This window comes from Podarcis tiliguerta (genome assembly GCF_965153285.1).
Source record: "Podarcis tiliguerta genome assembly, chromosome: 8".
NCBI classification, from domain to species: domain Eukaryota; kingdom Metazoa; phylum Chordata; class Lepidosauria; order Squamata; family Lacertidae; genus Podarcis; species Podarcis tiliguerta.
The window spans coordinates 25890654-25917627 of record NC_139541.1 but is presented as its reverse complement, the minus strand read 5'-3'; the positions used below and the strand labels follow the sequence as shown (position 1 = coordinate 25917627).

The 26974-nt window shown below is 47.7% G+C and overlaps 1 protein-coding gene across 2 annotated transcripts in view; it reads right to left on the bottom strand.

Moving 5' to 3' along the window:
* NPHP4 (nephrocystin 4) overlaps positions 1-26974 on the bottom strand; it is a 96637-nt gene that overhangs the window by 4492 nt on the left and 65171 nt on the right. For both annotated transcript variants that reach the window (XM_083452052.1, XM_083452053.1), the window contains exons 15-27: positions 26532-26723; positions 24846-25036; positions 20580-20740; positions 18993-19173; positions 13726-13854; positions 8598-8809; positions 8012-8238; positions 6295-6481; positions 5970-6059; positions 5134-5290; positions 4499-4584; positions 3815-3900; positions 3136-3307 (exon numbers count right to left, since the gene is read on the bottom strand). In XM_083452052.1, coding sequence (XP_083308178.1) covers positions 3136-3307; positions 3815-3900; positions 4499-4584; positions 5134-5290; positions 5970-6059; positions 6295-6481; positions 8012-8238; positions 8598-8809; positions 13726-13854; positions 18993-19173; positions 20580-20740; positions 24846-25036; positions 26532-26723 — 2071 coding nt within the window. The remainder of the gene's footprint in view (positions 1-3135; positions 3308-3814; positions 3901-4498; positions 4585-5133; positions 5291-5969; positions 6060-6294; positions 6482-8011; positions 8239-8597; positions 8810-13725; positions 13855-18992; positions 19174-20579; positions 20741-24845; positions 25037-26531; positions 26724-26974) is intronic.

Sequence of the window (26974 nt, the reverse complement as noted above, 5' to 3'; positions counted from 1 at the left end):
ATTCTCTTTTAAAGCCATCCAAGTTAGGGCCATCACCGCCTCCCATGGGAGCGAGTTCTGTAGTTTAACTATGCACTGCATGAAGAAAGGCTTTGTTTTATTTGTCCTGAATCTTCCAACATTCAGCTTCATAACGAGCCTATGGGGAAAGGAGCTTACTGCAAAATATGACACAATCTTCGGCGCCTGTACCTCTGCCCACACGTAGGTTGCTCTGGAAAACAGGGAGTAGTTGCTGACTAAACCATGGAGTGAAGCTGCTGAGGACTCAGAACTCCTTTTCAGGGCTGCTTCACCAGCCTTATTGCATGGATCCTTAGATCCACCTTTAGCAGGAAAGGCTGTGGTCAATGGCAGAACCACCCCTGGTCTGTCTATAGTCACCTAGAGATTTGAGGCATTCCATCACTCGCTCTGAATGTAGCTTGCTTGCTAGCCTATGTTCAATAGCCCATGGGTGGTTTTACTAACCATAAGTGATTTCAGGCCTAGCAAAGACTTAAAATCTGTTCCATTTTAAAGTCACTGTCAAAGGATTCTGGGAAGGGAAATCCATGTCTCCCCCACAGAGGAAGTGAGGAAGAAAGACTCCTTCCTTCCTCTTTGTTAGATGTGAGCTACAAGGTGTGGGTGGCTTGCCAAAAGCCAGGTAAGCATTTGGGAAGGGAATATTCTGTTTAGGTGTAAGGCACAATTGTCCTCTCCTTCACCTCGCAGGGCACCTCCCTCCCTCCCTCTACATCATATCCAGAGATGCCACAGGGCGGGCTTAACTATGGAAAGGTGGCTTACAAATGAACTATGAGAAAGGTGATGGGTGTATCCCTGCTCGGGTCAGCATCCATACTTTGGCCCTTTAACAATGGTGCTCCAATGGGGACAATCACCTCAAGGCCAGGGACTCTAGGTGACTGGGTGATGCTGTGAACAGTAGCTGCCAAAGCCCCCTGCCGGAGGATCAGGAGGAGGAGGGGCTTCTCAGAGGTTAATCCAAAATGCTACAGACACCAACGAGGCTCTTCTGAAAGGGACCACCCTAGTGTCCTTTGATCAAGCCACGGGGGAAGCTAATCCACTCTACCTCTGTTTCAAGTCTGGAATGTAAATGAGGTGATGATTCAATGTGTGCTGCTGACATGGAAATGAGAGCCTGCAAAGGCAAAAGGCAAGGGCCTCGCATTTTCTTTTCGTGAAGGTTCTCCCTTGGCAATGGGGCTACATCCGCCTCATGACAGCAATTTAGCAGGCATCTTTGGTCAGTCTGTCCAGCTGCAGTGATTAATGTTCATTACATTTAAGGGAGGGCTGTTTGGCTTAAGGTATAATTGCCACTGGCTTCCTCCTCCCCTTTGCTCTAGAGTAGCCTTTCTCAACCTTGAATCCCCAGATGTTGTTGAACTACAACTCCTATCATCCCTGACCACTGGTCCTGCTGGCTAGGGATGATGGGAGTTGTAGTCCAACAACGTCTGTTGACCCAAGGTTGAGAAAGGATGTTCTAGAGATATAACAATCAGCTGACTCCACAGGAGGTTCTCTAGAGAATACAAGGCCATTCTCCACCACAGCTCAGGCTGCATGTGCTTCTGGATGGCAGGGGAGGTGGTCTCAATGGATGAGGGTCAGCAGGAGCTTGCCTTGAGGACCCTGAACACCCTGAGACATTTCGAGGCCCACTTTGAGGGCAGTCTCAAGGAGTGGATCCTGTGTTTGACTCTTCCCCAGAGGCTGGAAGTTTAGACTTCCTGAACAAAGACCTGTTGGCCAAGACTCTCAATCTTTCATAAGCTCTGAGCAGAGAGTTTGCAGATGTCAGTAACCCGCTGACATTGACTCCTGACTTCAAATTGTTGGCAGCTTTAAATTCCTTCTCACTCTCAGCTAAAGGCCAGGACATGGGCACTCAATAGGTCTGCCTATAACACCCATTGTCTCTGAAAACTCCACTGGGAGCTGGCCCAGGTGCTGCACAATCTGAACTAGATTTGGCTCCCTGAGCTCTTGATGCTTGCTACTTGCTGCTGCACACTCACCAGCGGTCAGGTCCCTCCATGCCTCTCTCAGCATCTTCTCTGGCATACAAACATCGCCAATAGCACCATCAACAGACCAACTGCCCATACAGGTGTGCACCTGTTTGACCATCCACCTAAGTTATGCATGAACCTAATGCCAAATTCTGAGTTTGGAGAGAACTGCAGATTACTCACATCTCAACCCATTACCCTTCTGAGCAGGCTTCTCTTATGCTCTTATAACCTCATGTCACACTGAGTACCGTATGGGCTTGTATACGGATTGGAGAGGTGAAGTTGAGGGTGAGGGATTGACCAGGGCTCATCAGAGAATCCACATCTAGGAACTGATCCCAGGTCTGATCAGCAGAATCTCACTTAGACTCCATACCATGAGTGAAGCTGGAGCTTCCTTCAAGTTTCCTTTGTCTTTTGCTGTTCCCTTTCAACTCATGTAGCTTCAGAATTTTCAAGCCCCCACCCCCCTTTCAATTTATGTGAGGGCAGCGGAGTTTGTGTTTCTCTTATTATTCACATTTATAATTATGACTAAATGCATTCTAAAGAAATTATTATTCTCCATAGACTCATTAATTCTGATAACTTGCCCACTGGGGTTTTGGGCCACTGATCCCTCTGTACGATGGCTTTAATCAAAAGACAATTACAGAAGAGGCTTTGCAGCTGTAAATTGTCTGAGGTCTCCTAACGGGCTCTTGCATCCTAGTGGACAGCCCATCTCGTGGGGACCTTTGATGAAAATCTCCAAGCAAAGGCATTTGCAGAGGCAGAATCAAATTTCCCAGCAGAATGTGTGTGTGTGTGTGTGTGTGTCCCTCCTTGTGTGATTTCTTGTCAGTTTCTTGTGAAAATGTGCATCACCCTTTCTTTCTCAATTGCTTTTATTTGTCCTTGGAAAAACATTGCCCAGCCGAATCTGATTAGCTGCATCATGTGATCCCTGATTGGCTAGGATCAACCGTTTGACTAATCCAGGCAGGAGGGAGAAAAGCGTAATAAAGGAGGAGGAAAATGAAACAGAAGGTTTCCTGTTCTTTTAAGATCTGAGCAACCACAGAATAAAGTAAAGTCCCCACGGAGTCCCGGGGTCTGATCTTACCGTCAGCTCATGCGGGTGTGAGGTGTACGCTTTCACCTTCCGGATGGCTTGAGTCCCTCTGAGCACCAGCGAAAGGCGGGTCAGCTGCCCTGTTATGCAGCTAACATCCACCCGCTGCAAAGAATGGAGGTAGAATTGCCAGATCTGTGTCGGAGCAGCCAGCCAGGGGTCCCTGGAGTGACAAACGGAGCAACAGATGGTGCTTCACAGCCTTGTCAGAGTGAAAAATACTCGGGGAAGTGAAGGCTCCAAAACTGCGAGCCGGGAAAGAAGGAAAATCCTCCCTCAAACCCACATGTGTGCGTTCTATAAATTAAGCACCAGCCGCCCAGTTCCTGGGGAATGCTCACACGGCCTAGAAGGGCACAATCCTATCCTGGTTTGTTTGTTTGTTTCCTTGTTAAAAAACCAAAAGGAAAACATCCAAATAAAACGCAATTCTGTGCTCAGCTCTGGGCTTCTCCGAGTGGCTGAATGTTCCAGGGTCTGTTTCCTTAAGAAGACAGAGCAACATAGGCTGCAGGTGCCTTTTGATCTTTTAAAATTAATTTTTATCGTTTTGCTTCTTACCTGTTAAACAACAACACACATACAAGCAAGCAAGGAAGGAAGGAACCCTCCACCCTTAGTAACTTTGATGCAGCACAGAATCTGAGTGCCGTCATGGTTTCCTACTTACGTGTAAATAGAAAGGAAGAACCTCTTGATCTGTGGACTTGGGCCCCCTGCGACTTTCAGAAAGACATCCTGAGGTTCGCCAGGCCCCTGGGTGGGAAGACCGAGACCAGATTGTGACGTACCAGACCTTACCCAGTAGTGTTGAATTAATTTCTGAATTAAAACCAGGGAGCAGGTTTTGGAAAAAAGGAGACTGCCTACCATCACTGATCTACACCAGGGGTGGTTGACGCGCATCCCTTTAGATGCTACTAGAGTAAGACTCCTGTCATCCCTGACTATTGGCTGGGCTGGCTGGGGCTGACGGAAACTGGGATCCAGCAACATCTGGAGGGCTGCACTGCTAACCTCACCCTGGTCCACCCTGCCTGGAAGAAACTTTCCAGGGTGTTAAACAGAGAGAGCCCTTTCCCAGCGATGCTGGAGATTGTTCCTGGGACCTTCATCACACAAGGGACAATGCACTGACATACCGCTCTCTTCCCCGAAGGGTCTGCTTTTTTGCATCTGGAAAAGTTGATTTATAACTTGTGTAAGACTCAGAGCTGTGCTGGAAGTTATGAAAGAAATATTTTCAGCACATTTACAGGGACTTCGGGAGCAGGAGCAAAAGGGGGTGGGGGGGGAACTCGCTAATCTTTGGTGGGTTGGAATAATTTTCAAAGATTTGTGGGGCATTCGGTACCATTTTCTTGGTTTCACAAACGATGTTGGGGTCACTGCAACGCACAAACATCTCTGGTTCTCCACCCGGCATACCCACTGGGGCACCTGGCAAGGACAAAAATGGATCGTGAGGTCGGATTATTCCCACAAAAACAGCATGAATAAAAATAATCTCTGCCATTGCTGCTGCGGCATACGATGCAAAATCCTCCCATCTGCTGAAAGCAATGTGTGCAAAGTATTTATACTGCTAAGACCACCCAACTGCCCAGTCAGGAAATCAAGGGCTGAACTGGTGACCTTCTGCATTCCTAGCATATGCTCTACCCCTGAGCTAATGTCCTGTACCTCAGTACAGGAAACTACCTTGTATCACGGCAGACTACGTGGCCATTTAGTTCAGTATTGTCTGCACTGACTGGCAGTGGATCTCCAGGATTTCAGACAAGGGTCTTCTTCAGCCCTAGCCGGAGATCCCAATTGAAACTGGGTCCTTCTGCATGCAAAGCAGGTGCCCTGAGCTATGACCCTTTCCCACTGCATACATCCAGTATATCCAGCTTGGCCCTGGAAATGGCAGTGATTTTCAACGTGCCGTTTCTCGTTCTTCACTTTCAGGGGGTGGGGCTGCCTGCGAAATTGGCTAAGAGCTACCTGGAAGGGTGTGCCAAGGAGGCAAACGGATGGATTTCTTGAGAAAGGTGAGCTCCGGGTGATAGAAGCGGAAGGTCTGATCCACCACGTGGGGCTGGGATTCCACGTTCACACTGAGGATGGCGAGGAGCTTCCCGCCGCTTGCAGTGAAGGAGACCTGGGCGGAGGGAGAGGGAGAAAGTTAATGTCGTTCCCAGAGGGCATCATGAATGGGGGTGACCGTGAGGGCCTGTCACTGCCTCTCACCCCGCCCTACCTTATAGGATTGTTGCAAGGATTACATGAGGGGGGGCAGGGAGAGCCACATACACCACCTTGAGTGCCTTGGAGGAAAAGCTGCCTTTCGTAAAACAGGCTGAATCTTTACTGAACTGCTGAGGGATGGTTTGCCTAAGCCGCAATTAGCAAATGCGGAATTAAGTCCTTAGGCTTGATATCCTTGTTACATCCCGTAAATGCAGAGAGCAGAAATAATCCTCGAGTAATTTTAGTACTATCACCTGTAATACTAATCAGGTCCTTGTGTACCTTTAAAGAAATAATAAAAATGAGTGCCTTTTGGAAAACAGGCCACATCTTTATTACAGAGCTGGGCAAGGTTTGGAGATCAAAAGGCACAGGGGTGGTAAGTTGGGGGGGAGCATGTCTGGAGCTGCCCCCACCCCAAGTCATTGCACACAGACCCACCCCCGCCACTGCCACCACCACCCCGTCAACCTTCCTGCATGAGGAATGTACTGAGAGTGACAGAACCACCAAATCTGAAGAGGGAAGAGCACCCACAAGCCGACTGACTGGATGCTGCCCAATCACTCTCATCAATCAGTGCGATTTACCCTGATGTGCTTTGTTTGTATGCCACAGGACTTCCAGGGGGCTGCGGAGTCCTCCTTGCCTTTGCTGAGCATCAGCTCCGTGGGACCTTGCTGGGAATGAAAGAGAGGAGTTGGCGTGTGCTTCCCATTTTAACTCCCCCCCCCCCAATCCTCCCACTGTCTTCTGGGAGTCTAATGTCTGTGAGCCATTATCCTGGTTTATATGCTGTGGAATTCATTCTGCTATAGGCTTAAATGAGATTCCGGTGCTGCACCTTGTGCAAAGTTCCTCAAAAGCAAATATTTGGGAAGTATTTTAAAAAGCAAAGCACGAACGCCTCTCTACCTGCATGGTGGCAGCATGCTCCAGGGAGAAGGCCTGGTACTTGAAGGGGATGTGGACCGTCTCCTTGGGGCGCAGGTACACCTGAGGCGTGAGGTCGTCCTGCAGGTGAAACATGTCCTCCTCCAGAGGGGTGGTGGTTTGGGTCAGCCTCTTGAAGTGCCTCCATTCTCTAGCGTCCACAATGACACTGGAGGGAGAAACAAACCAAACAAAGGCCAAACGCTTTTACTTCCAGGTGGGACTTCCAACCTCTTTGTTACCTGTGAGCCATCTCAAAATCAAACTTTGGATTGCCGCCTTTGACACTGTGGCTGGGAGCCGGTGTCTGTTGCAGCACATGTGTCGGCTTTCCTCGTGTATAACGGAGGGAGAATTAATTTCACAGGAGCATAGAATTGTAGAGTTGGGAAGGACCCCATGGGCCATCTAGTCCAACCCACTGCAATGCAAGAATCACAACTGAAGAATTTACCTTCTAACTGGGGTTGGTGGCACTCATGTGCATAAAGGTACCCCTGAGAGTTAACTCCAGTCACAGACGACTCTGGGGTTGCGGCGCTCATCTCGCTTTACTGGCCAAGGGAGCCGGCGTTTGCCCACAGACAGTTTTTCCGGGTTATGTGGCCAGCATGACTAAGCTGCTTCTGGCGAAACCAGAGCGGCGCACAGAAACACTGTTTACCTACTTGCACTTTGACGTGCTTTCGAACTGCTAGGTTGGCAGGAGCAGGGACTGAGCAACAGGAGTTCACCCCATCATGGGGATTCAAACTGCTGACCTTCTGATCGACAAGCCCTAGGCTCTGTGGTTTAGACCACAGCGCCACCCGCTGTGCATAGAACCCTTTTAATATTGCCTGTAGGCAAATGAATGCTGCCCACTGGTTCGGGGGGGGGGGCAAAGCTTCTGCCGGGCGGGGGGGGGGTCCAAAATTGTCTTCCTGAGATTGAGAACTGCAGCTCCCACTGGCAGAGATCCTACAGGGGATGCAACAGCCTCTGTGTGCAGTGTGTGAACTAAACCTCCCCTCTACCCCCCACTAATTAATCTTTATTTAGAGCTTTTGCACCCTGCTCCTTAGACAAAAAGGCTTCTGAAGTGGCTTACATATGATCAATTAAAAGAAGACAGTCCCTGGCAACACAGGCTTACAACCTAAAAGAACAAAACAAAACAAGAACAGCACACGAGGGAAAAGGGCTAGGGAGGGAAGAGGGAAAAAGATCAATCTTGACCTGACTGCACACATGGCGTTTTTCAAGGGACCCTGTTCCAATGGCCCAAAATGAATATAATCAATATAAGAACATAAGGAGAACCCCTGCTGGATTAGGCCAAAAGCATATCTGGTCCAGCATCATGCTCTACCAGGCGCCAACCAGATGCCCCAATGGGAAGCCCGCAAGGAGGCTCCAAGGGCAAGAGTGCTCTCCCAACCTGTGATTCCCAGCAATATGTTGTAAGGATTACTGAGCTTATGCACGTGAGGTGATCTGAACACTTGAAACGCACCATAGATACACAAACGGATATTAATGCCGAGCATTTTTATGAATGATTGTGTGTCTCCCGTCTCCTGACAGTTTTTGCGTGATCCTTCTGGCCTTCAGAATGCAGCCACTTTTTCTCTCACAGTGATCTGGCTGGGGCTCAGAAAGCACAATGAAGGGCATTGCCTGCTTTGGCTCCCAACTGCTCCCCTGGGACTTCTCCTACCTGAGCTCTGGGTTGTCTGTCTCTATGGTGACCGTGTGCTGGACATTATACGGGTTCTTCAGGGCAAACTCGAAGAACTCAGCCGTGCCAAACGTGGCGTAGAGGGTGTGATGGGTGGTAATGGCCTGGCTCAGCATGCTGGCGATGCTCTCGGCTTTGATGCGCTCCCGGTAGGCCTCAATGATCTGGAGGTCCCGGGAGTGCTGGATGCGATCCTCATGCCGTCCCTGTGAGGGAAGGAAAGGCTCAAGAACTGGCTGAGTGGGCAGGGTAGACTATGAGACATAGCTCTTCTGGAGAAACTAACACAGCATCTTAAGAGTACTAGGGAACACAAAAACCAAAGACAATTCTGAAACTGTATGGAACATGTTAATTCCACACAACGCACAGGGCAATGCCACCTGTGGCTCTCTCTCTGGGACAATGTGTTCGGACAGCGGGTAGAAGACCACTGACTGTCTCCCACCTGACGGCTCAGCTCTAAGACCCTGTAGAGATGTCATTACATGGGAGTGAGTTGTACTTGGCTGAATGGGCCAAGGGTCCAGCTCAGAAGGCGGCCATGGGGGAACCAGTCTCTCACCGTGATGAGGCTGGCTTTCTTCGCAGCATCGCCCTCTTGGGACTCCCGCCTCCGGACCGACAGCATCCTCTCTAGCTTCCGCCTCCGGGTGACGCTGGCCTCGCGGCTGCTGTGCTGAAACGTGGCGCTGACTTCGCGCAGGCGCGAGAAGAGCATGGCCGCCAGCTCGCTGTCCACATCAGCCAGTTTTTGTGCCTGGCACACGTTCCCAACTGGAAGACAGACAGACAGAGGTCATGATGGAAATGGGCAGATGGGATGAAGCAAAAGCCAATCACATTGTTTCTCTGTCTCGATGCACAGGAATTGCTAGTGCGATTGATACCTGCCTGAATTCTGCTTTTTAAACCTGTGGCATTTTCTGTTTCCTTAATAAGAAAAAAAATTACTCCTTCTTCCTTTTCTCCCTGCCCCTCCCCTCTTTTTTTTACTGGGCAATAAAGATAAAAATGCAATTAAGACCGTGGCTACCTCTGCCCTCTTTTCAAATTCCATTAGATCTCAAAATGAAAGGCTTCAAGTTTGGTTTTGAAGACAACGTTAATGAATTAGCTACACGTTACTCTGCTGAATGGTTGAGTATTAACTTATTAATTTGCAGCTTTATCTCCCCGGGTTGATTTCATTTGGGGGACCAATTTTCAACACACCAGTTGGCTACACTTTCATATTCTTCCGTTCCTTGTTTGATGTGGCCTTTTCTTTCCTTTGTGGTGGGAAATAGCTTTGCAAATAAAGTAATATGCTTTTTTTTTATAGAGAGAAAAAGACCATCAGAGGTAAAACAGAAAGAGAACAAAGAGCTTTTAAAGCACAGAAACGTAAGAAGCTGTCTTATGCTGCAACCATTAGCCATAGAATCACGGAACTGTAGGGCAACCACCTTTGCAATCTAGCTCAGTCTACACCAGGAATGAGGAACTTTACTCCGTCCAAAGGCCGTGGGGAATCTTCTGTGGGCCACATGCGAACAGTGGGCTAGGCTAGAGGCAAAAGTAAGAGGAAGAATAGATGGGACTCTTTGTGCCCTTGTACAGCTGGCTACATTTCAGCCACACAAGAGTCGGAGGTCTCTAGACACACATCTCTCCACCAAGGCAAACAAGAGACTCCAGTTGACAAGAAAATGTCCTTAAGAAAGGCACAGAGGTGGGGTGGGGAGAGTCCTAAGGGCCAGGCAGAAACACCTGGAGGGCTGCATCCAGTTCTCAAGCAAAATGTCTTGGGGCCAGCCCTGACGGTGGATGCAACTGGAGTTTCAAAAGCATAGCAAGCTGCCTTCTATTGGGTCACCCCATTTGTCCACCAAGTTATTGTCTACACTGAACTGGCCACTTCCTGCTGCACTTTCATCCACCACCACAGCTAATTGATGAGACCCAGTGTGGTGTAGCAGTTGAAGTGTCAGACTAAGACCAGGATTCGAATCCCTGCTCAGCCATGGTGAAGCTCGCTGGGTGGCCTCGGGCCAGTCACTGCCTCTCGGCGTAACCTACCTTGCAAGGTTGTTGTTGTGAGGATGCGGAGAGCCAAGTATGGCACCTCGAGCAAGGAGCTTGAAAAAGGTGGGGTATAGATGCAGTAAAATAAAAGTAAGTAAATAACTGCCATGCATTAAAGGGCTGCATGATCCAGTGCATAAGGCCTTAGTTTCAATGTCTGGTTGAAGGGGTGTCAGGCCAGAGAATGTTTCTCTCTCTCTCTCTCTCTCTCTCTCTCTCTCTCTGTGTGTGTGTGTGTTCACGCACATCCCTCTCCTCTCTCTCGGCCTGAGGGCTTGAATAGTTTTAATACATAGGCAGAGCTGGTCATGAAGGGCTGGTGGTCTTACTCCGTGTAAAGCATTTATGACAGCCTGGAGTGGTTGGCAGTTCAAAAGGAAAGGTCCACTGGTCTCCTGGCAACTCCACCATTCAGGTTCCCAAATGAAATTCTTCATCTGACGTGGATTGCTGTACAAGGTTGCCTATTAGTCTGACTGCATATCTCTCTCTCTCTCTCTCTCTCTCTCTCTTTATAAATAGTAAGTCCTATTTGCAGGTTAGATGCCCTTAATTGGATGCTCAGTCCACCTTCTGTTCTCCTAGTCGCGGCAGATCGGCTCAGGCAACCTTGGCAACAACAACAAATGAATCACAAAGCCTGGAGATACATCTGGACAAGACTGCTCTGAGGGAAGGGGGTGTTTAAGGTGGGTGAATGCCACACAATCTTTGTAAGTGGCGCTTGCCCAAGGCTGGCTGACTCCAGAAAGATGTGCAGCAGGATTCCCCTTGCTTCTGGAGGTTGCATCCAGATAGATGCAGGTGTTACAAGAGCTCTTTTTGGAAACTAGCCCCTTCTAGGGCAGCCTCCCAGTTCACTATCCTTCCCACCTGGAAAATCTTTCTTGTGGATCTTTCGGGGCATTGTCACTAGCAGTTCCGAGTTCTCCCTATGGGTAACTCATCAACTCCCTACTGGTTGACAACCATATCTACTCAACCCTGACATGTCTGGAAAGCTGTTTCAAGCGGCTTTGAGGCAATGCTATTCAGCTGTAGGGATCTTCTCTGCTATTAGATATAGAGAGCCCGTGTGATGTAGCGGCTAGAGTGTTGGACTAGGACGTAGGTTTAAATTCCCCCACTCAGCCATGGATCTCACTGGATGATCTTGGACCAGTCGCTGCCTCTTAGTCTAATCTACTTTACAGAGTTGTTGTGAGGATGCATGTGCACTTGTAGCAGAGCAAGGGAGCGAGTTGTGACTGGGGTACAAAAGTTTGGGGCATTGGGAGAGCTGTTGGGCAATGAGGGACGGTTTTTGCAAGGGGTTTTGGGGTGAGCTATGAAGGAGGGAGGTTGGGCAAACTGCGAGGAGCTGGGGGAGTGCGAAATCTGATGGAGGAAAGGGCTTTTGGCATCGATTGCCGAAGAATCAATGCTTTTGAATTATGGTGCTGGAGGAGACTCTTGAGAGTCTCATGGACTGCAAGAAGATCCAACCTATCCATTCTTAAGGAAATCAGCCCTGAGTGCTCTCTGGAAGGACAGATCCTGAAGCTGAGGCTCAAATACTTTGGCCACCTCATGAGAAGACTCCCTGGAAAAGACCCTGATGTTGGGAAAGATGGAGGGCACAAGGAGAAGGGGACGACAGAGGACGAGATGGTTGGACAGTGTTCTCAAAGCTACCAGCATGAGTTTGACCAAACTGTGGGAGGCAGTGGAAGACAGGAGTGCCTGGTGTGCTCTGGACCATGGGGGTCACGAAGAGTCAGACCCCCCCCCCCAATATTCAATGGCTGTGCCCACGAGAATCTGCAAAAATGGTGCTGCTTGGCTTGGTCTGCTGCCCTTGCCAAGCCTCCAACCAAGATCTGATCAGATCATTCAACCCTTCAGTATCCACCTTTAAAAGAGAGCCAGTGTCTGGAATTAAAAACAAAAAACCAAGGCCTCGCTACGAGCGTGAGCTTGGCCATTCTCAAAAGCGGCTCAGGTGCAGAGCAGCTGGTTGGTTTTCATCCAACTCTTTGGAGTTTTCTAATGATGATTTGGTACTTCTGCATGACTGTTTTCAATCCTGGCAGCTGCTTTGAGGGCCCACAGACAGGAAAAGCAGGGTAAATACAATAAATCAAGTCAAGCTGGCTTTTCACTGAACACCTTGAACACAATCCCTTGCTAGAAAGAAAACATGGCTTAACTGAAGAGCTGCTTTAACTGCCAAGTTTGCACAGCCTCACCTGAGGCTTCCTCCCTGTGCGCTTGAGATTTAACATCTTGCATTTTCTGAGCCAGTCTCCATAGCCCATTGCAAAGAGGACACACATTCATACATGAGGTACCAGCACGCTAACAGATCCACATACCCTTAAGGGAACGAGTGGCCACCTACCCTCACCCTTTCAAAATAAACTCAATGGTCTGGTCTTGGATATCGGACACAATTTCATCAGTAACTGTTCCACCCCATTGCCTGACACTCCCTTAGCATTGTTACTTCTGGAAAGTGACCTGAATCCGAAAGCTAAGCACAAAGCTCTTTTCTTGCTTTCACTGGTGGTGGTTTGGGTGGTCATTGCTCAACAAGGGAAGTCATGAAAAATGCTACCTGAAGTGGCATGGCTCAATATCGTCTGGGAGATAGCCCTGTCTGAACGTCTCACACAGCACAGGTGAGGGGTGAAGCGAAGAAAGATCAGTGTGAGGGAGTGTGGTCTTATCCCCGCCCCTTTATTAGTATGGACTCAAAGTTCTCAGGCCCTCCACCCACACCTCACTTTAGAGGGGTTACAACTGCAGCTGGAAGCAACCCCCCAAGAGTCATATTGTCTGACTCCCTGCAATGCAAGGGAGAAAAAATTCAAGTCTAGAAGCAGAGCATAAAGTGTTGAAACAAATCCCTTCTCAGAACCCTTGGACACCAGAGATTCAAATCTCTTTAAAGCTAAAGGAACCCTGACAAGTGGCCAGCTAAACTCCGCTTAAAAGCTTCCAAGGAAGGAGAGTCCACCACTTTCCGAGGGAGTCCATTTGATGGCTGAACAGCTCTTTTTAGAATCATAGGGATGGGAGGGACCACAATGGTGATCTAATCCAACCACCTGCAATGCAGGAATCTTGTATTGTCAGAAAGCTCTTCTTAAGGTTCAGTTGGAATCTCCTTTCTTGCTATTTAAATCCATTGGTTCGGGTCCTCCCCTTCGGAGCAATAGAAAACAAGTTCGCTCCATCCTATAATCAATAATCACACGAAACTGGTAATGACTCTTCTAAGGTAATTTAATCATTTGCTGTTATCTGGTCTGATTGTGTATTCTATAACCTGTGTCTGTAACTAGATTCTGCTATGTATGTTTACTCGAAGCTGTTCGATTGTTTTCTTGAAATCAATAAAAATTATTAGAAAAATAAAAAATAAACTCAAAAACGTTGAGGGGAAGAAGGGGAGGAAGAAGACAAAGCCACAAAGCCCTTACCAGGCGGTCCACCCCACCCCTCCCTGCATCCACCTGCATGGTGCATCACTCACTGTTTGGGGAAGGAGAAAGCGGTGGTCTCTCCTCTTCCCCATTTCTGCTCCCACTTGCCTCCTCAGCATAACCCAATAAGGAAAACTGAGAAATCAGAAGCCGACTTACCGCTGTAAGCATTTGAAGACAGCAAGCTGCCCCCATGGAAGCCACTGTTCCCGTCATGGGAAGAGATGATCCGAGAGCGAGAAGGTGGCAAAGAGATGGACTTCCTCTGCCTTTGTTCACACAGATGGCCTACAAAAGAAGACGAGGCAGAGACTCAGGGAGCACAGGCTCAGGGGATGAACACAGACCTCTCTATCAAACCCCAGGGGGTTCCACAGACCTCCTCAAGCCACGCACCCCACAGTCCCTGCTCTGCACTCTCCTCAAGTGTTTTTGTATAGCTTGAATGTTCCCCTGGAATGTAGTCTTGCCTGGATGGCCTGTAATGGATGCAGCAGGAGCGCTCCTCTAGTAGATTACAAACTGGTTAAGTTGTAGGAAGAAGAACAAGCATTACTGAAGCAGAGTCAGCATGGCCTCTGCAAGGGCAAATCCTGTCTCATGAACCTTCTCTGAGTATATGGATAGAGGTGATCCAGTTGATATAGTGTACTTGGACTTTGAAAGGGTTTCGACAAAGTCTCCCGAGTAAGCTTAGCCCTCAAAGAATAAGAGAAGAGGTCACAAATTGGCTAAGCAGCAGAAAGCAGAGAGTAGGAATAAATGGATGATTCTCTAGATGCAGAGATGTTGAAAGTGGAGTCGCTCAAAGATCGCTATTAGGACCTGTGCTTTTTAACTTATTCGTAAACGATCTAGAGTTAGGCACGAGCAATGAGGTGGCAAGGTCTACTGACGATACTAAATTGTTCAGGGTCACTAAAACAAAAAGGGATTGGGGAGAGCTCCGAAAGGACCTCTCTAAACTGAATAAATGGGGGGTAAGATGGCAAATGCAATTCCTTGTAAACAAGTGCAAAGTAATGCAGTCAGGGCTAAAATAATAATAATAATAATTTCACCTATATGCTCATGGGGTCTGAACTGGTGATGAAAGGCTAGGAATGAGACCTTGGGGTCACACTAGAGAGCTCGAAGATCTTGACCCAGCATACAGCGACTGTGAAAAGGGCAAATTCCAGGCAAAGGCTCATTAGAAAAGGAATTGAAAACAAAGCTACGGCTATCATAAAGCCGTTATAGAAATCTATGGTGCAACCACATTTGGAATACTGTGTACTGTTCCGCTCACCCCACCTCAAAAGGATATTATAGAGTTGAAAAAGGTTCAAAAAAGGGCAACCAAGAAAATCAAAATGAGGAAAGGTGTTTGGGACTTTTTAGTTTAGAGAAAAGGTAAGTGGTGCATGATAGAAGTTTATAAAATTATGCATGTCGTAAGTAAATAGACATAAGTTTTTCTCTCTTCTTCATGAGACATGGACACCCATTGAAGCTGAAGCTTGTAATATCTAGGGCAGATAACAGAACATCCTTCACACAGCACACAGTTAAAAATATGAAAGTCCCTCCTGCAGGAGGCAGTAATGGCCACCAACCTGGATGGCTTTAAAGGAGGACTGGACAAATTCATGGAGAACAAGGCTATCATTGGCTACCAGCCATGATGGCTACACTCTGCCTCCACAGTTGGAGGCAATAATGCTTCTGAATACCAGTTGCTGGAAACCACAGGAGGGGAGAGGGCTCTTGTGCAGGGGTCCTGTTTGCAGGTTTCCCACAGGCAATGTTTGGTCACTGTGAGAACAAGATGTTGGCCTGTTCTAGCAGGCTCTTCTTATAGCCTTATGTTTCCATGTTTCCAAAGCATATCCGGAGACGCATGTGCATTTCGAAGTGGCTAATTCCAGTCTTAAGATATAGTATTCAGAACGTGCCTTTGGCTTGTTGGAGAGGTTTCTCTCTACCCTCCTCCCCTCCTCTTTTTCTCAGATCTTTCAAAGCCTCAAGCTAGGTTTGCTTTTTGGGGTTTTATTAATGGGAGTTTTTTTGGTTTGTTTTTTTACAAGAAGCACCAGAACAAGTACGCTACAGAAAACAAAGTCTACCTTCCCCGGAGCAATGTTAATAATGAAGGTGACTGAGCAAGCTTGGGTTTCTTTCCAGAAAGGAGCCTAACAGGAACCATCTGCAGAGGCACCAGAGCAATTCTAAGCCCCAAAAGCACCCCCTCAAAGAATCAATTCCTTCCCCCTCATGGCCATTGCCTTATCTTATTTTGTACCTTTCTGACACCGAAGGGGAACTCAGTGGGATCTCCTTTGACTTTCGGAAATAAACACCTTGATGCATAATGGCAAGCTTATCCAGTCTCTTTGCAAGTCTGACAGCTCCTTTGATCTCTGACTCAACCTGCCAGCCAAAACTCTCTTTTTTAAAAAATAAAAAAGCCCCTCTCTCCCATCTAAACCCACAGCCCGTTCAGAATCAAAGGAGGCACCTTAAGGCTCTTTCTGCATAAGAGGGTCTTTGATTTGCAGTGCGCAACGGAAGCCAGGATCCTCTGAAAGGGGAGCAAGTGAGCGCCTTCATCCCTTGGATCCTCTGAAGGAAGCTTACACTTCCTGGCTCCTTCAAGCAGTTCCTTCTTGATCTGTTCCTTCCAGATGCAGGAAGGTCCTTCTTTGAAGTCACAATTTCTACAGTCCCCATAGTTGCCATGGTGAAGTATTTACTGAATTTTAGCAGGGGGACCATTGCTCGGTGGTCAGAGCACATGATCTGCACAGGTGAAGGGCACAGCTCTGCCCTCCAAGAGAGGGGGCTCAGGAGGGACTGTTGTGGGGGTGCTGCCACCACCCACCACCTGCTGCCCAAGGAAGCTGCCTCACTTTGTTTAATGGCAAAACTGGCTCCAAGCCTTCACAAAAAGCTCCCATTGGCACCAATTAAAGTAACATCTAGTTTAGCTCAAAGAGATCAAAGTACAGGTGATCTGTGAACCGCAGAGCAGCAATTTAGAAAGTCCTGAGCAGGGCAAAAAAATGGCACCAAGCGCAAACTAATTTGGGATGATGAGGGGGATGGTCAGGAGGGCTGGGGCTGTCAAATCATCATGCCTTTCAATTATCTGAGGGAAAGAGCAGGATTTGGCCTGGCCCTTGCAAAGGAATCGATCTTTCCCTGGCCACAAGTATTCTGGTCCCTGCATAATCAGCAAAGCAAGAAGTGTCCCTATTACTCAGCCATCCAAACTCAGTTGTTCTCAGACAGCATGGGATCAGAGAACATTTTTTTATCATCGTCGTCATCGTCGTCTCATGTGGCAGATCTTCAAAGAACAACAGAACCGACAAACCTGCCTCCCCCTCCTTCCCCAGATGAGATGATTGATTACTGAGAGGCCGTCAGTCTCCTGGACCAACACAATTCCAGTCACTCAAACAAATACGCAAATTATAAACATTAAAATAGCCAGAAAATGTTGTAGAGTGAAGGGGGTTCCTCCGTGTCCCCTTTAGCTGCATACATAAAGGTATAACAGTCCCTTGTAAATGTGTCCTTCCCTTTCAAACCTCTCACGAGCTTTGATTTGTCAGTCAATTTCCCTGCCAAAGCCAACTGCCATACTTTTGTCTCTACTAGGGTGGCAATTGATGCTCCTTCCAGTAATTTCCAGTACCTCCTTGCTACTGGTAGACTAGATGCCAACAACAACCAGCCAACAAGACGACTGAAATGCAGGATCAAGGAACATGTAGCTGTGGAGTCAAAGAGGAGGAATGGGGCTCTGTGCCTTTGCCAGGACTTGCCAAGTCCCTTTTGAATCTCTCTCCGCCATTAGATCATTTCCTTCCCCGGCCTTTGATTCATCTCTGGATTGATCATCGCAGCCCCTGTCCCTCCCCCACTCCTTGCTAAAGAGCTTATCACCCACTTGCAGGCAAAGTATGAAATGTCAATTTATGATACGGTAGAATGGAAGCTAATCTTTCTTCTGAAGATAAGATTTTTTTGGGGGGGTGGAAACACATGGAGTCACACCGCCTTTATTTTTTTGCAGGCAGATGAATTAAAGCACCTGCTACGAGGCCTGTAGCGCTAAGGCCCTTCTAAGCCCGGATTCCTCGTCCTTCCAGGTACGGTTCTGTGCAGCTTCCAACGCCCCCGCCTTCGTTTCCCCTGCGTTGTTGTTTTGTTGGCATCTAATTGAGTGTCGCCTTTTCCATATTGTCTCCTTTCAAAGCCGCCTTGGATTGCCCGCTTGTAAACAAGACTAAGCAGAATTAATGACCTGTGTATTTCCACCATGCCGCAACAACCCAATGTTATTACCGTTGCCGGGGCACAGGGGGGATAATAAGCTTTCGCAACACAAGGTGCAAATCTTCTGCTTTCCTCCCCTTCCCCCTACGAGGAGCTGGAAATCCTCCCTAAACAGCCCAAACGGTTGTTTTTCGTCAGCTGTGGAGCTGATGCCCGTGTCTCAGTAGGATGGGGTGCTAGGCTACAGGGCCAGGTGGGGCAGGCACAGCCCTGTCAGAATCACAGCAGAGGTCCTTTCCCAGAAACACCCCTGGCAGGCTGTGATTGGTGGGGGTGGATTTTGTCAGCACTCTATTACGTAAAAACAAAAACCAACCACTCTGCCAGAGGGGTGCTGGAGAGGTTTTGAGGTTTGATGATCCGCTCTGGGATTTTACTGCTGAACTATGCTTATCTGAACCCTGGCTGGGCCTAGAGATGGAACAAACTATTTCTGGTCCATGTCACTTTGGGATCCCATGTGGCCCTGTTTCTACATTTATACGCAAATACTTTTTGATATAGTGATGTATGGAAGTGAGAGCTGGACCATAAAAAAGGCTGATCGCTGAAGAATCAATGTTTTTGAATTGTGGTGCTGGAGGAGACTCTTGAGAGTCCCATGGACTGCAAGAAGATCAAACTTATCCATTCTTAAGGAAATCCGCCCTGAGTGCTCACTGGAAGGACAGATCCTGAAGCTGAGGCTCCGATACTTTGGCCACCTCATCAGAAGAGAATACTCCCTGGAAAAGACCCTGATGTTGGGAAAGATGGAGGGCACAAGGAGAAGGGGACGACAGAGGACGAGATGGTTGGACAGTGTTCTTGAAGCTACCAACATGTGTTTGACCAATCTGCGGGAGGCAGTGGAAGACAGGAGTGCCTGGCGTGCTCTGGTCCATGGGGGTCACGAAGAGTCAGACATGACTAAACGACTAAACAACAACACTTTTTGATATTTTGAGCCCTGTCCTCCAGGATTAAACAAAATTGACCTGGGCGGATCTCCTTGGGAAGGAAATCCTGGGTACAGCAGAGTTCTGTTTTAATCTGAGGCTGAAGAGCCATAGGTTGCCCTGGAAAGCCAATGGAAATGCCTGAACAAACAGGACTCTTACCGATGTTAGCCAGGCTCAGGTGGAGACGCCCTCGCACAACAGCATGGACTCCAATGGGCTTCACACCCCCGTGCTTGAGAATCTCCCCACTCATCACGGTTGTGTCCTGCTTGTATTCCATGGTGACAACCTCCAGCTCACGATGGACTTGGACAGCTGTCCGGCCCTGGCGGAGCAAATGCTGCAGAACAAGGAAAGTCTGTGTCTGATTGGCAGATCATTCAGATGTGTGCATGTGACTCACACAGCAGGAAGCCAGTGTGGTGTAGTGGTTAAAGTGTCAGAACAGGACCGGGGGAACCAGGGTTCAAATCCCCCACTCGGCCATGAAGCTCACTGGGAGACCTTGGGACAGTCACTACCTCATATGATTGTTTGGGCATTAAATGAAAATTGGGGGGTGTGCATATATGCCACCTTGAGCTCTTTGAAGAAAAAATGTGATATAAATGCAAGAAATGAATAAATAAAAAGCCAATCCTTTTTTGAGTTGTCCTCTGAAATCAGTTATCAGACTGGCTGCCAGACAAGCAGTAGGCATAATCCAAACTTTCCCAAGCTGGTGCCCTCTAGCTGTTCTGGACTACAACTCCCACTGGACTCCTTATTTTTGCCTAAGATGTATATCTCCTTTGTGGGGATGAACTACAAATCCCAACTTTTTCAATCTAGTTCCCAACCTGAGAACATGGGGTTGCATTGTCATTAGCAGCCAACAACCACCAATGCTCTTTTGTGTGTGAGATCTCCTAGCCACAAATAACCATAAGGAACATTTTGCGGATACGGAAAACTGCAGGGGCGGGGGATGCTCTCATATCCTCCTTGCAAGATCTGGTTAGCCACTGTGTGAAAAGAATGCTGGACAAGATGGCCTGATCCGACTGGCTCCTCTTTTGTTCTTAACATAAAACACATCCGTACACTGAGTTAGGTCATTGGTCCATCTAGGTCACCCTTGTCTACGTCAGCTGTCCCCAATCAGGTGTTTTTGACTACAACTCCCATCAGCCCCAACCAGCACGGCCATATGATGCTGAGACTGATGGAAGCTGTGGTCTCAAACGTCTGAAGCACACCAGGTTTGCAACAGCTGATATAATTCATAGGGAGTAGAATCAGTGGAAAATTTAAAAGGTCTAGTCATCTCTAAATACTCTATATTTCAGTATGTCCACTTTGAGTGCGACCCTGTCAACATATAACACTTGTGCTCAGAGACCTGCTAACAGCATTTTTGTTTAAACAAAGCTACCCAGCTGTGCAGAATGATGATGATGATGATGATGATGATGATGATGATAATAATAATAATAATAATAATAACAATAATAATAATAATTTATTGTACCCCGCCCATCTGGCTGGGTTTCAATCTGTCTTTAGCTTATTGCTGATTTAAATTACTATACGAATGTTTTAAATAGCTGGGGGGGGGGGTTACTGATAACCTTATTCTTTTTGTAAACTGCTTTGAGGTTTTTGTTTTTGTTACGCTCAAGTGGTATTTAAATTTTACGGAATTGGCTCAGGGTGGGGTGGGGGTTGTCCCTCCCAAGAGTCAGTTCCAACTTAACAAATCCCCACCTTCAGCTTCACAGCAGCAGATCCGACGAGGAGCAACGAATCGCCATCCCACGCGTCTATTTGCAGAGTGTGCTCGGCCAGGTAACGGATAAACCACCGTTGCTCACCTGGCTTGAGGAAACCAGGATCCACCATATATTTCAGCTGGAAACCTGGGGAGCCTGCAGAGAAAGTTGCTGGTTACAGGTGCGTAAGGCCCAAAACAAAAAACTCGTTGAGGGTATGAGCCATTCCACAGTGGAACCAACTCCCTCGGGTGGTGGTGGGCTCAGGGACACCTTCCATCTAGGAGAAGCATTCAAGGAGGGTGTGGAGCTGGGCAGGTGGGGGTGTAGAGACTGGGGAATGTCCTCAGGGCCTGCCAGGGACTGGGCAGAGGAGCAATGGGGGAGACCACCTCCTCAGCTTGACCCAGGGAGAAGGAAGAGGAAGGAGGTTTAGATTTACAACAGGGGTTTGAGGGAGGTCACAGCTCAGAGGCAGATGAGGGGGAAAGCTGGGAAATAATGGGAGAGGAGGAGGAAGCTCCAGGGGGCAACAGCTGACAGACACAGTGTCTTTAGAATGCACTCCAGACCCCCCTCTCCCAGAACCCAGCAAGCCTTGGAAGTAGGAGAGCAAAGTGCTCAAAGACAGAGGGCACGTAGCAACGCCCGTAGGAGAGACAATGAGAATGATGAATGAGGGAGTGGGAGAGATGGAGGGTGGAGATTCACTTGGGACAACGCCATTATCCAAGAGTCTGGGTTCTATAGCCTCTCTCTGTAAATACTGAATAAAAAGAGGACGGTAAGAAACATTCCCTTGTCTTTGTACGTTCCTGGGCAACCAGCCGGGAGTCGCTGGCAGCAACCTGACAGGGCCAGATATAAAGGCTCCTGGGGCTACTCTCAGCCCCTGTATCTGAAACTTTCTATCCCTAGTCTAAATGGAATGGCAGTTGTTCTCTGGGGCTTTAAATGAGGACAGGACCTTCGGGAGGCAAAGTAGGTGTCCTGCTAATGCACTCTATTTAGTTGGAAAGCCACTACGTTATCTGCTCTCTGTGCTGCTCCTGTGTTATGTTTTCCAACTTTCATTATGTTTCGTTTCTTGTTGGCTTGTACTTTTTATGCTACATTAATTTTTCCAAAAAAAGCTTTACAGAATAATAGAAACATAAAATCATAGAAACTGTAGAGTTGGAAGGATCTCTAAGGCTCATCTAGTCCAAACCCCTACAATGCAGGAATCACAGCTAATGATTTTTAAAAGAATCATAGAATCATAGAGTTGGAAGAGACCACAAGGGCCATCGAGTGCCAAGCAGGAAACACCATCAGAGCACTCCTGACATGCGGTTGTCAAGCCTCTCTTAAAGACCTCCAAAGAAGGAGACTCCACCACACTCCTTGGCAGCAAATTCCACTGTCGAACAGCTCTTACTGTCAGGAAGTTCTTCCTAATGTTTAGGTGGAATCTTCTTTCTTGTAGTTTGGATCCATTGCTCCGTGTCCGCTTCTCTGGAGCAGCAGAAAACAACCTTTCTCCCTCCTCTATGTGACATCCTTTTATATATTTGAACATGGCTATCATATCACCCCTTAACCTCCTCTTCTCCAGGCTAAACATGCCCAGCTCCCTTAGCCGTTCCTCATAAGGCATCGTTTCCAGGCCTTTGACCATTTTGGTTGCCCTCCTCTGGACACGTTCCAGTTTGTCAGTGTCCTTCTTGAACTGTGGTGCCCAGAACTGGACACAGTACTCCAGGTGAGGTCTGACCAGAGCAGAATACAGTGGCACTATTACTTCCCTTGATCTAGATGCTATACTCCTATTGATGCAGCCCAGAATTGCATTGGCTTTTTTAGCTGCCACGTCACACAGAAAAAAGAAGGAGAGAAGGGTGTGGCAGCATAATTCAGCAACAGAGTTGAAAAGGGAAAGAAGAGAAGGGAAGGGGCATTGGATCACAGCGAGGCCTTGTGCCTTCCTGACTAGAACAGCACTGGCATTTGTCAATGGATCCAGGGAGCAACTGAGGAGTGGAAGATGATGAGCAGTTCAGCTCCAACCAGAGGACCAACCCTTGAGGGCCTTCCTTTTCAAAAGGCATCAGCAAATGAGGGTCTGCTGCTGCTGTGTGGCTCCACTTTAATAAACAGAATGATCAAGGCTATTATGAAAGATCTGGCTAAGTAACTTTTAAAGTCACACTGGGAGCGTCCTATCCCAGCACAGAGCAGCATTTAATGTGTGTCTTTCCCCCTTTTTAATTTCCATTAACTGTTCCACGGGGGAGAGGGGTGGCTTTATGAACCAGAGACACTCAGCAGGGTATAGAACAGGACCGCCTCTCCCGGGACGAGGCTTTAATAAGACCAAAAAGCACTTTGCAGAGCGAAACAAGGCGTCTGAAGCTTGGCTGCTCGGATGCGTAGAACTCAAAATAAATAAAGAAAAATCTGCTTAGCTAACTGGCAAGTCAGCATTCTGGATTGCCAAATCTCAGCCCTGATGCTTACCAGTGCCTGACACTCCGTCCTAGTTCTACAAAGAGCAGATTATGTATACTGAACCTGTGTCTTAACTGTACTGCTACAGACTGAAGATGAGGCTTCTCATATCTGAATATTGGAAGGCTCTGCACAATATTGGAAGGCTCAAAAAGAATACTGCAGAGTTGAAAAAAGATCAGAAAATAGCATCCAAAATGATCATAGCAGTGGAGCGACTCCCCTGTGAAGAAAGGCTATGAAACTTTGCACGGCATGGAGAGAATGGTGAGAGAGAAGTCTTCCTCTGTCTCTCATAACACTAGAACTTGTGGAAGATTCAGGACAGATAAAAGAAAAGACTTCTTCATTCAGCAGATCGTTAAACTATGGAACTCCCTCCATAGGATCTGTTGACTCCAGAAGGCAGTGATGGCCACTAATCTGGGTGGCTTTAAAAAAAAGATTAGACAAATTCATGGAGGAGAGGGCTATCGGTGGCTACTAACAATGTTCTACCTCCATGGTCAGAGGCAGTGATGCTTCTGAATACCAGTTGCTGGAAGCCACAAGAGGGGAGAGCGCTCTTGTGCTCAGGTCCTGCTTGTGGGGTTCCCCTGGGGCATCTTGGTCCGCCACTGTGAGAAACAGGATGCTGGACTAGATGGGCCTCCTTTGGCCTAGTCTAGAAGGCTCTTCCCATGTTCTTATGCTATTAAGTTCAAACACCCACTCAACCTCTATGTCTGTTTTCTTTTTTTTAAAAAAATATTTTTATTAACCGGCCAATCAAATCAAATTAAATCACATCACATAAATTACAAAGCCGAATTTTAAATTTTGTTGGGGGGGACCCATATTTCAAGATCCGAAGGGGGATCTATGTCTGTTTTCAAGAAGATCAGAAACACGGTGCTTAGTGAACTGGGAATACAGGCATCTGGGAGATGGGAGTAAAACTTGGCTTGCACATATGTCAATGGCCTAATTCTCCAACCTGAAAACCAAAACTGTTTTAAAGGAGGAAAGGGAGAATTTACAATACACCAAGGCAGTATCTGAAGCGAAGCCTCTCAAATGGTGGGCTTTACTAGCTACACTTCTGTTCTGAAGGAATGATGGCTCAACAGCATAGCAGATTCTAATTCTTGCTATCTGTGCTTGGGAGTCAGTTGATATACGTGCCATTGACCTATTAAAAACTGGAGTTAACCTGGCTCGCAGGTGTCCCTTCAGCTTCCACTTCCATCAGGCTCACGGCGGAAAGGAGAATTTTGCTGACTCGAGACTTCATCCCTGGGGGATGCTGCAACAAGCTCGGAGCTGGCTCTGAGTGCTGCATTCTGAATTGGGAATGATCCTTCTTGGAGGGCCTCATTTTTCAAACTGGAGAGACAGACGGATTCAAGTCTGCCTGGAATTCACACTCCCTAGTATGGTAGCCTCTCTCCCTCCCTCCCTTCAGAAACAGAGAGATCCGAGTGATAGCTGTGATGTTAAAGTGACTGTAGGAAAGGTTTAGAGATATTCCTTACTGACACACTGCAGGCCTAATTGCTATGACATCAGAGAGAGTCTTTGTCAGTGTTTAACTAAGCTGCTCTGATTCTAAAGGCATCCAAATACCATTTGTGGAGATTCTTGGCTCATAGAAGAAAGGTAGGAAGACATATCTAAGGAAGAGCGACAGACTAAGGAGGGATACTAGGGAAGGCAGCTGACTAAGGGAACCATGGGGAAGGACTGGAGGGTAGAAATAAGTTTCTGCCCATCTGTTCCCCTCAGGCCTTACCAAGGTTCAGGGTCCCATCTTCCTTGATTTGCACCAAGAGGTGAGAAGATGAAATGAATGGAGCTGCCTTCGAGGTATCTGCATTGACCAGCTGCAATCGGGGAGTTGTGACTGGAGGGAAGCGGTAGAACTGGAAGGTGAAATAGATGGTTTTGGGCCACGTCTCCAAGGCTGTTCTGTCCTCTGCAGCCCTTGTTTAACAACAACCGAAAGGGACAGAAGACAATTAAATCCTGATGATTTAAATCCCTATGCCATGAGTCACCAATTCCCAGGGTATGTACTGGCCGGGCCAAGGGCACCTCTCAAAGGATGGCTAGCTAATTCTTTGAAAAGCTAAAGGTTTTTGAGAGACAGGACCTGCCTTCCTACAGCAGAGGCTGCCTGCTCTGTCTCAGCATGAGTCACTGCTCTGACCTTGCCTGCCTCCAATCAACCTCAGCTGGGGGATTGGTCATTCTGACAACTCCCTGCATCACTGGAACCGCTCCCTGCTACACACCTAACAAAGACTTGTGTCCCTTGGCACACCTTGCATGATCTACCTGTCTGGACTGGCTATTGGAGCTATTCCTTAGAACACCTGGAATTAAATCCTTGAGAATCTTGGTGCTCATCCCCCAGCCTCCTCCTCCCCCTGCATAAAAAAACCCACAAGTCCATAGACCTTAAGTCTGGGTAGACACATTTGGTAACAAGAGAGCAATTTTTAATTTCTGAATGATACCATTACAGGAGTCTGATGCTGATAGAGGAAGGTTTTCAGTACAATGCAAAAAGACATGTTTAAGACACAGAACAACCTCTCAAATGGGTCTTCTGGTATCCCTACAGGCTATTCTACTTATTTTATTTCTTCCTTTGTGTTAACCGATCACTTCCACACACTCATGGTGGATGGATTAGATCAGCAGAGACTGGTTGAGGAAAAGAGAAATGAGAAATAAGGATGTCTATTTTCCCCCTTATGGACAAGTAAAAGCTGGGCCAAATCTTCATACATTGCCTGAAGAAATCTCCCTGTTTAATGAAGGGGAATTATTTGGCAAATAGTCATGCAAAACTTGTAAACAATGAATCTGAAATGCCTGTGTTTCCTCCAAGACTTAGTCCCTGTGGACGAGCTCAGAGACGCAGCACTGCCTCCCTCAGCTGGGTTCCCTGTCAGCTAGTTCAGGAACTACATAGCTCTCTGGAGCCTTAAAAACAAAGCAGCCATCATAACACAGTTGTTTGTTGCTTCCAGCACAGCTTTTTGTGCAAAATGCTAGGTGTCCAGGGCTCGGAAAGAAAACAGTGCCATTTTTGAGGCAGCTCAAAACTATTGCAAAATCCAAGTTTTTTCCTGATAACAACAAAACCCAAACTACCTCAAAAGCATTGATTCAGTCACAGAGATGGGAAGGCCTGGGGGGGGGGCCAGGACTGGAAAAATGGGGGGGCAGTTTTTTCCAGTTTTTTCTAAAGCCGTTTTTTCCCAGAAAAATTGTAAAAAAGAAACCAATTTTGATACAGTTGTATATTCCACACACTCCCCCCCCCCCCCCCCCGGGAAAAAAAACAGCTATGGAAAAAAAATTGAAAAAACCCCTGGGTTTCCACCACCCCACCCAATTTTTCCAGTTTTTTCCCGGCCTTCCCATCTCTAGACTCAGACCTGTCTTGAACCCCAGAAACAGGCTTTACCTGGTAAATGCAAGAAACTGCAGGATGATTTCATTGTTCTGCAGAAGGTCAGCTTCTTCCCGCTGTGGGATGAAGTTCACAGGGTCCACAGGGTCCACAATTTGGACAGGCTCCTTGTTGCAGTCCAGGAGCTGAGGGAATCCTGATGCACGCAAGCGGGCGAGAGCGGCCCGCGTAAGGCCAGTGCTAGGACTGAAGCAGAGGCAGACAGCTGAGTCTGGGGGAAGTCAACAGACTCTCAGCCTAAGCGTTTCCCCCTCTAGCACATATCTGGGGAAATCAACTGGCCTTAAGAGCAAGGGTGCAAATATCTAGGTGTCCAGTGGGCAATAGCTTTGGGGAGATGCCCAGCACTTGTGTTTCTGCAGAGAGCAGGGAAGCGGGATTCTACTCCCATCTGGCTCCTTAAAAAGCCTTGCTGGATCAAGGCCACTGCCCTCAAG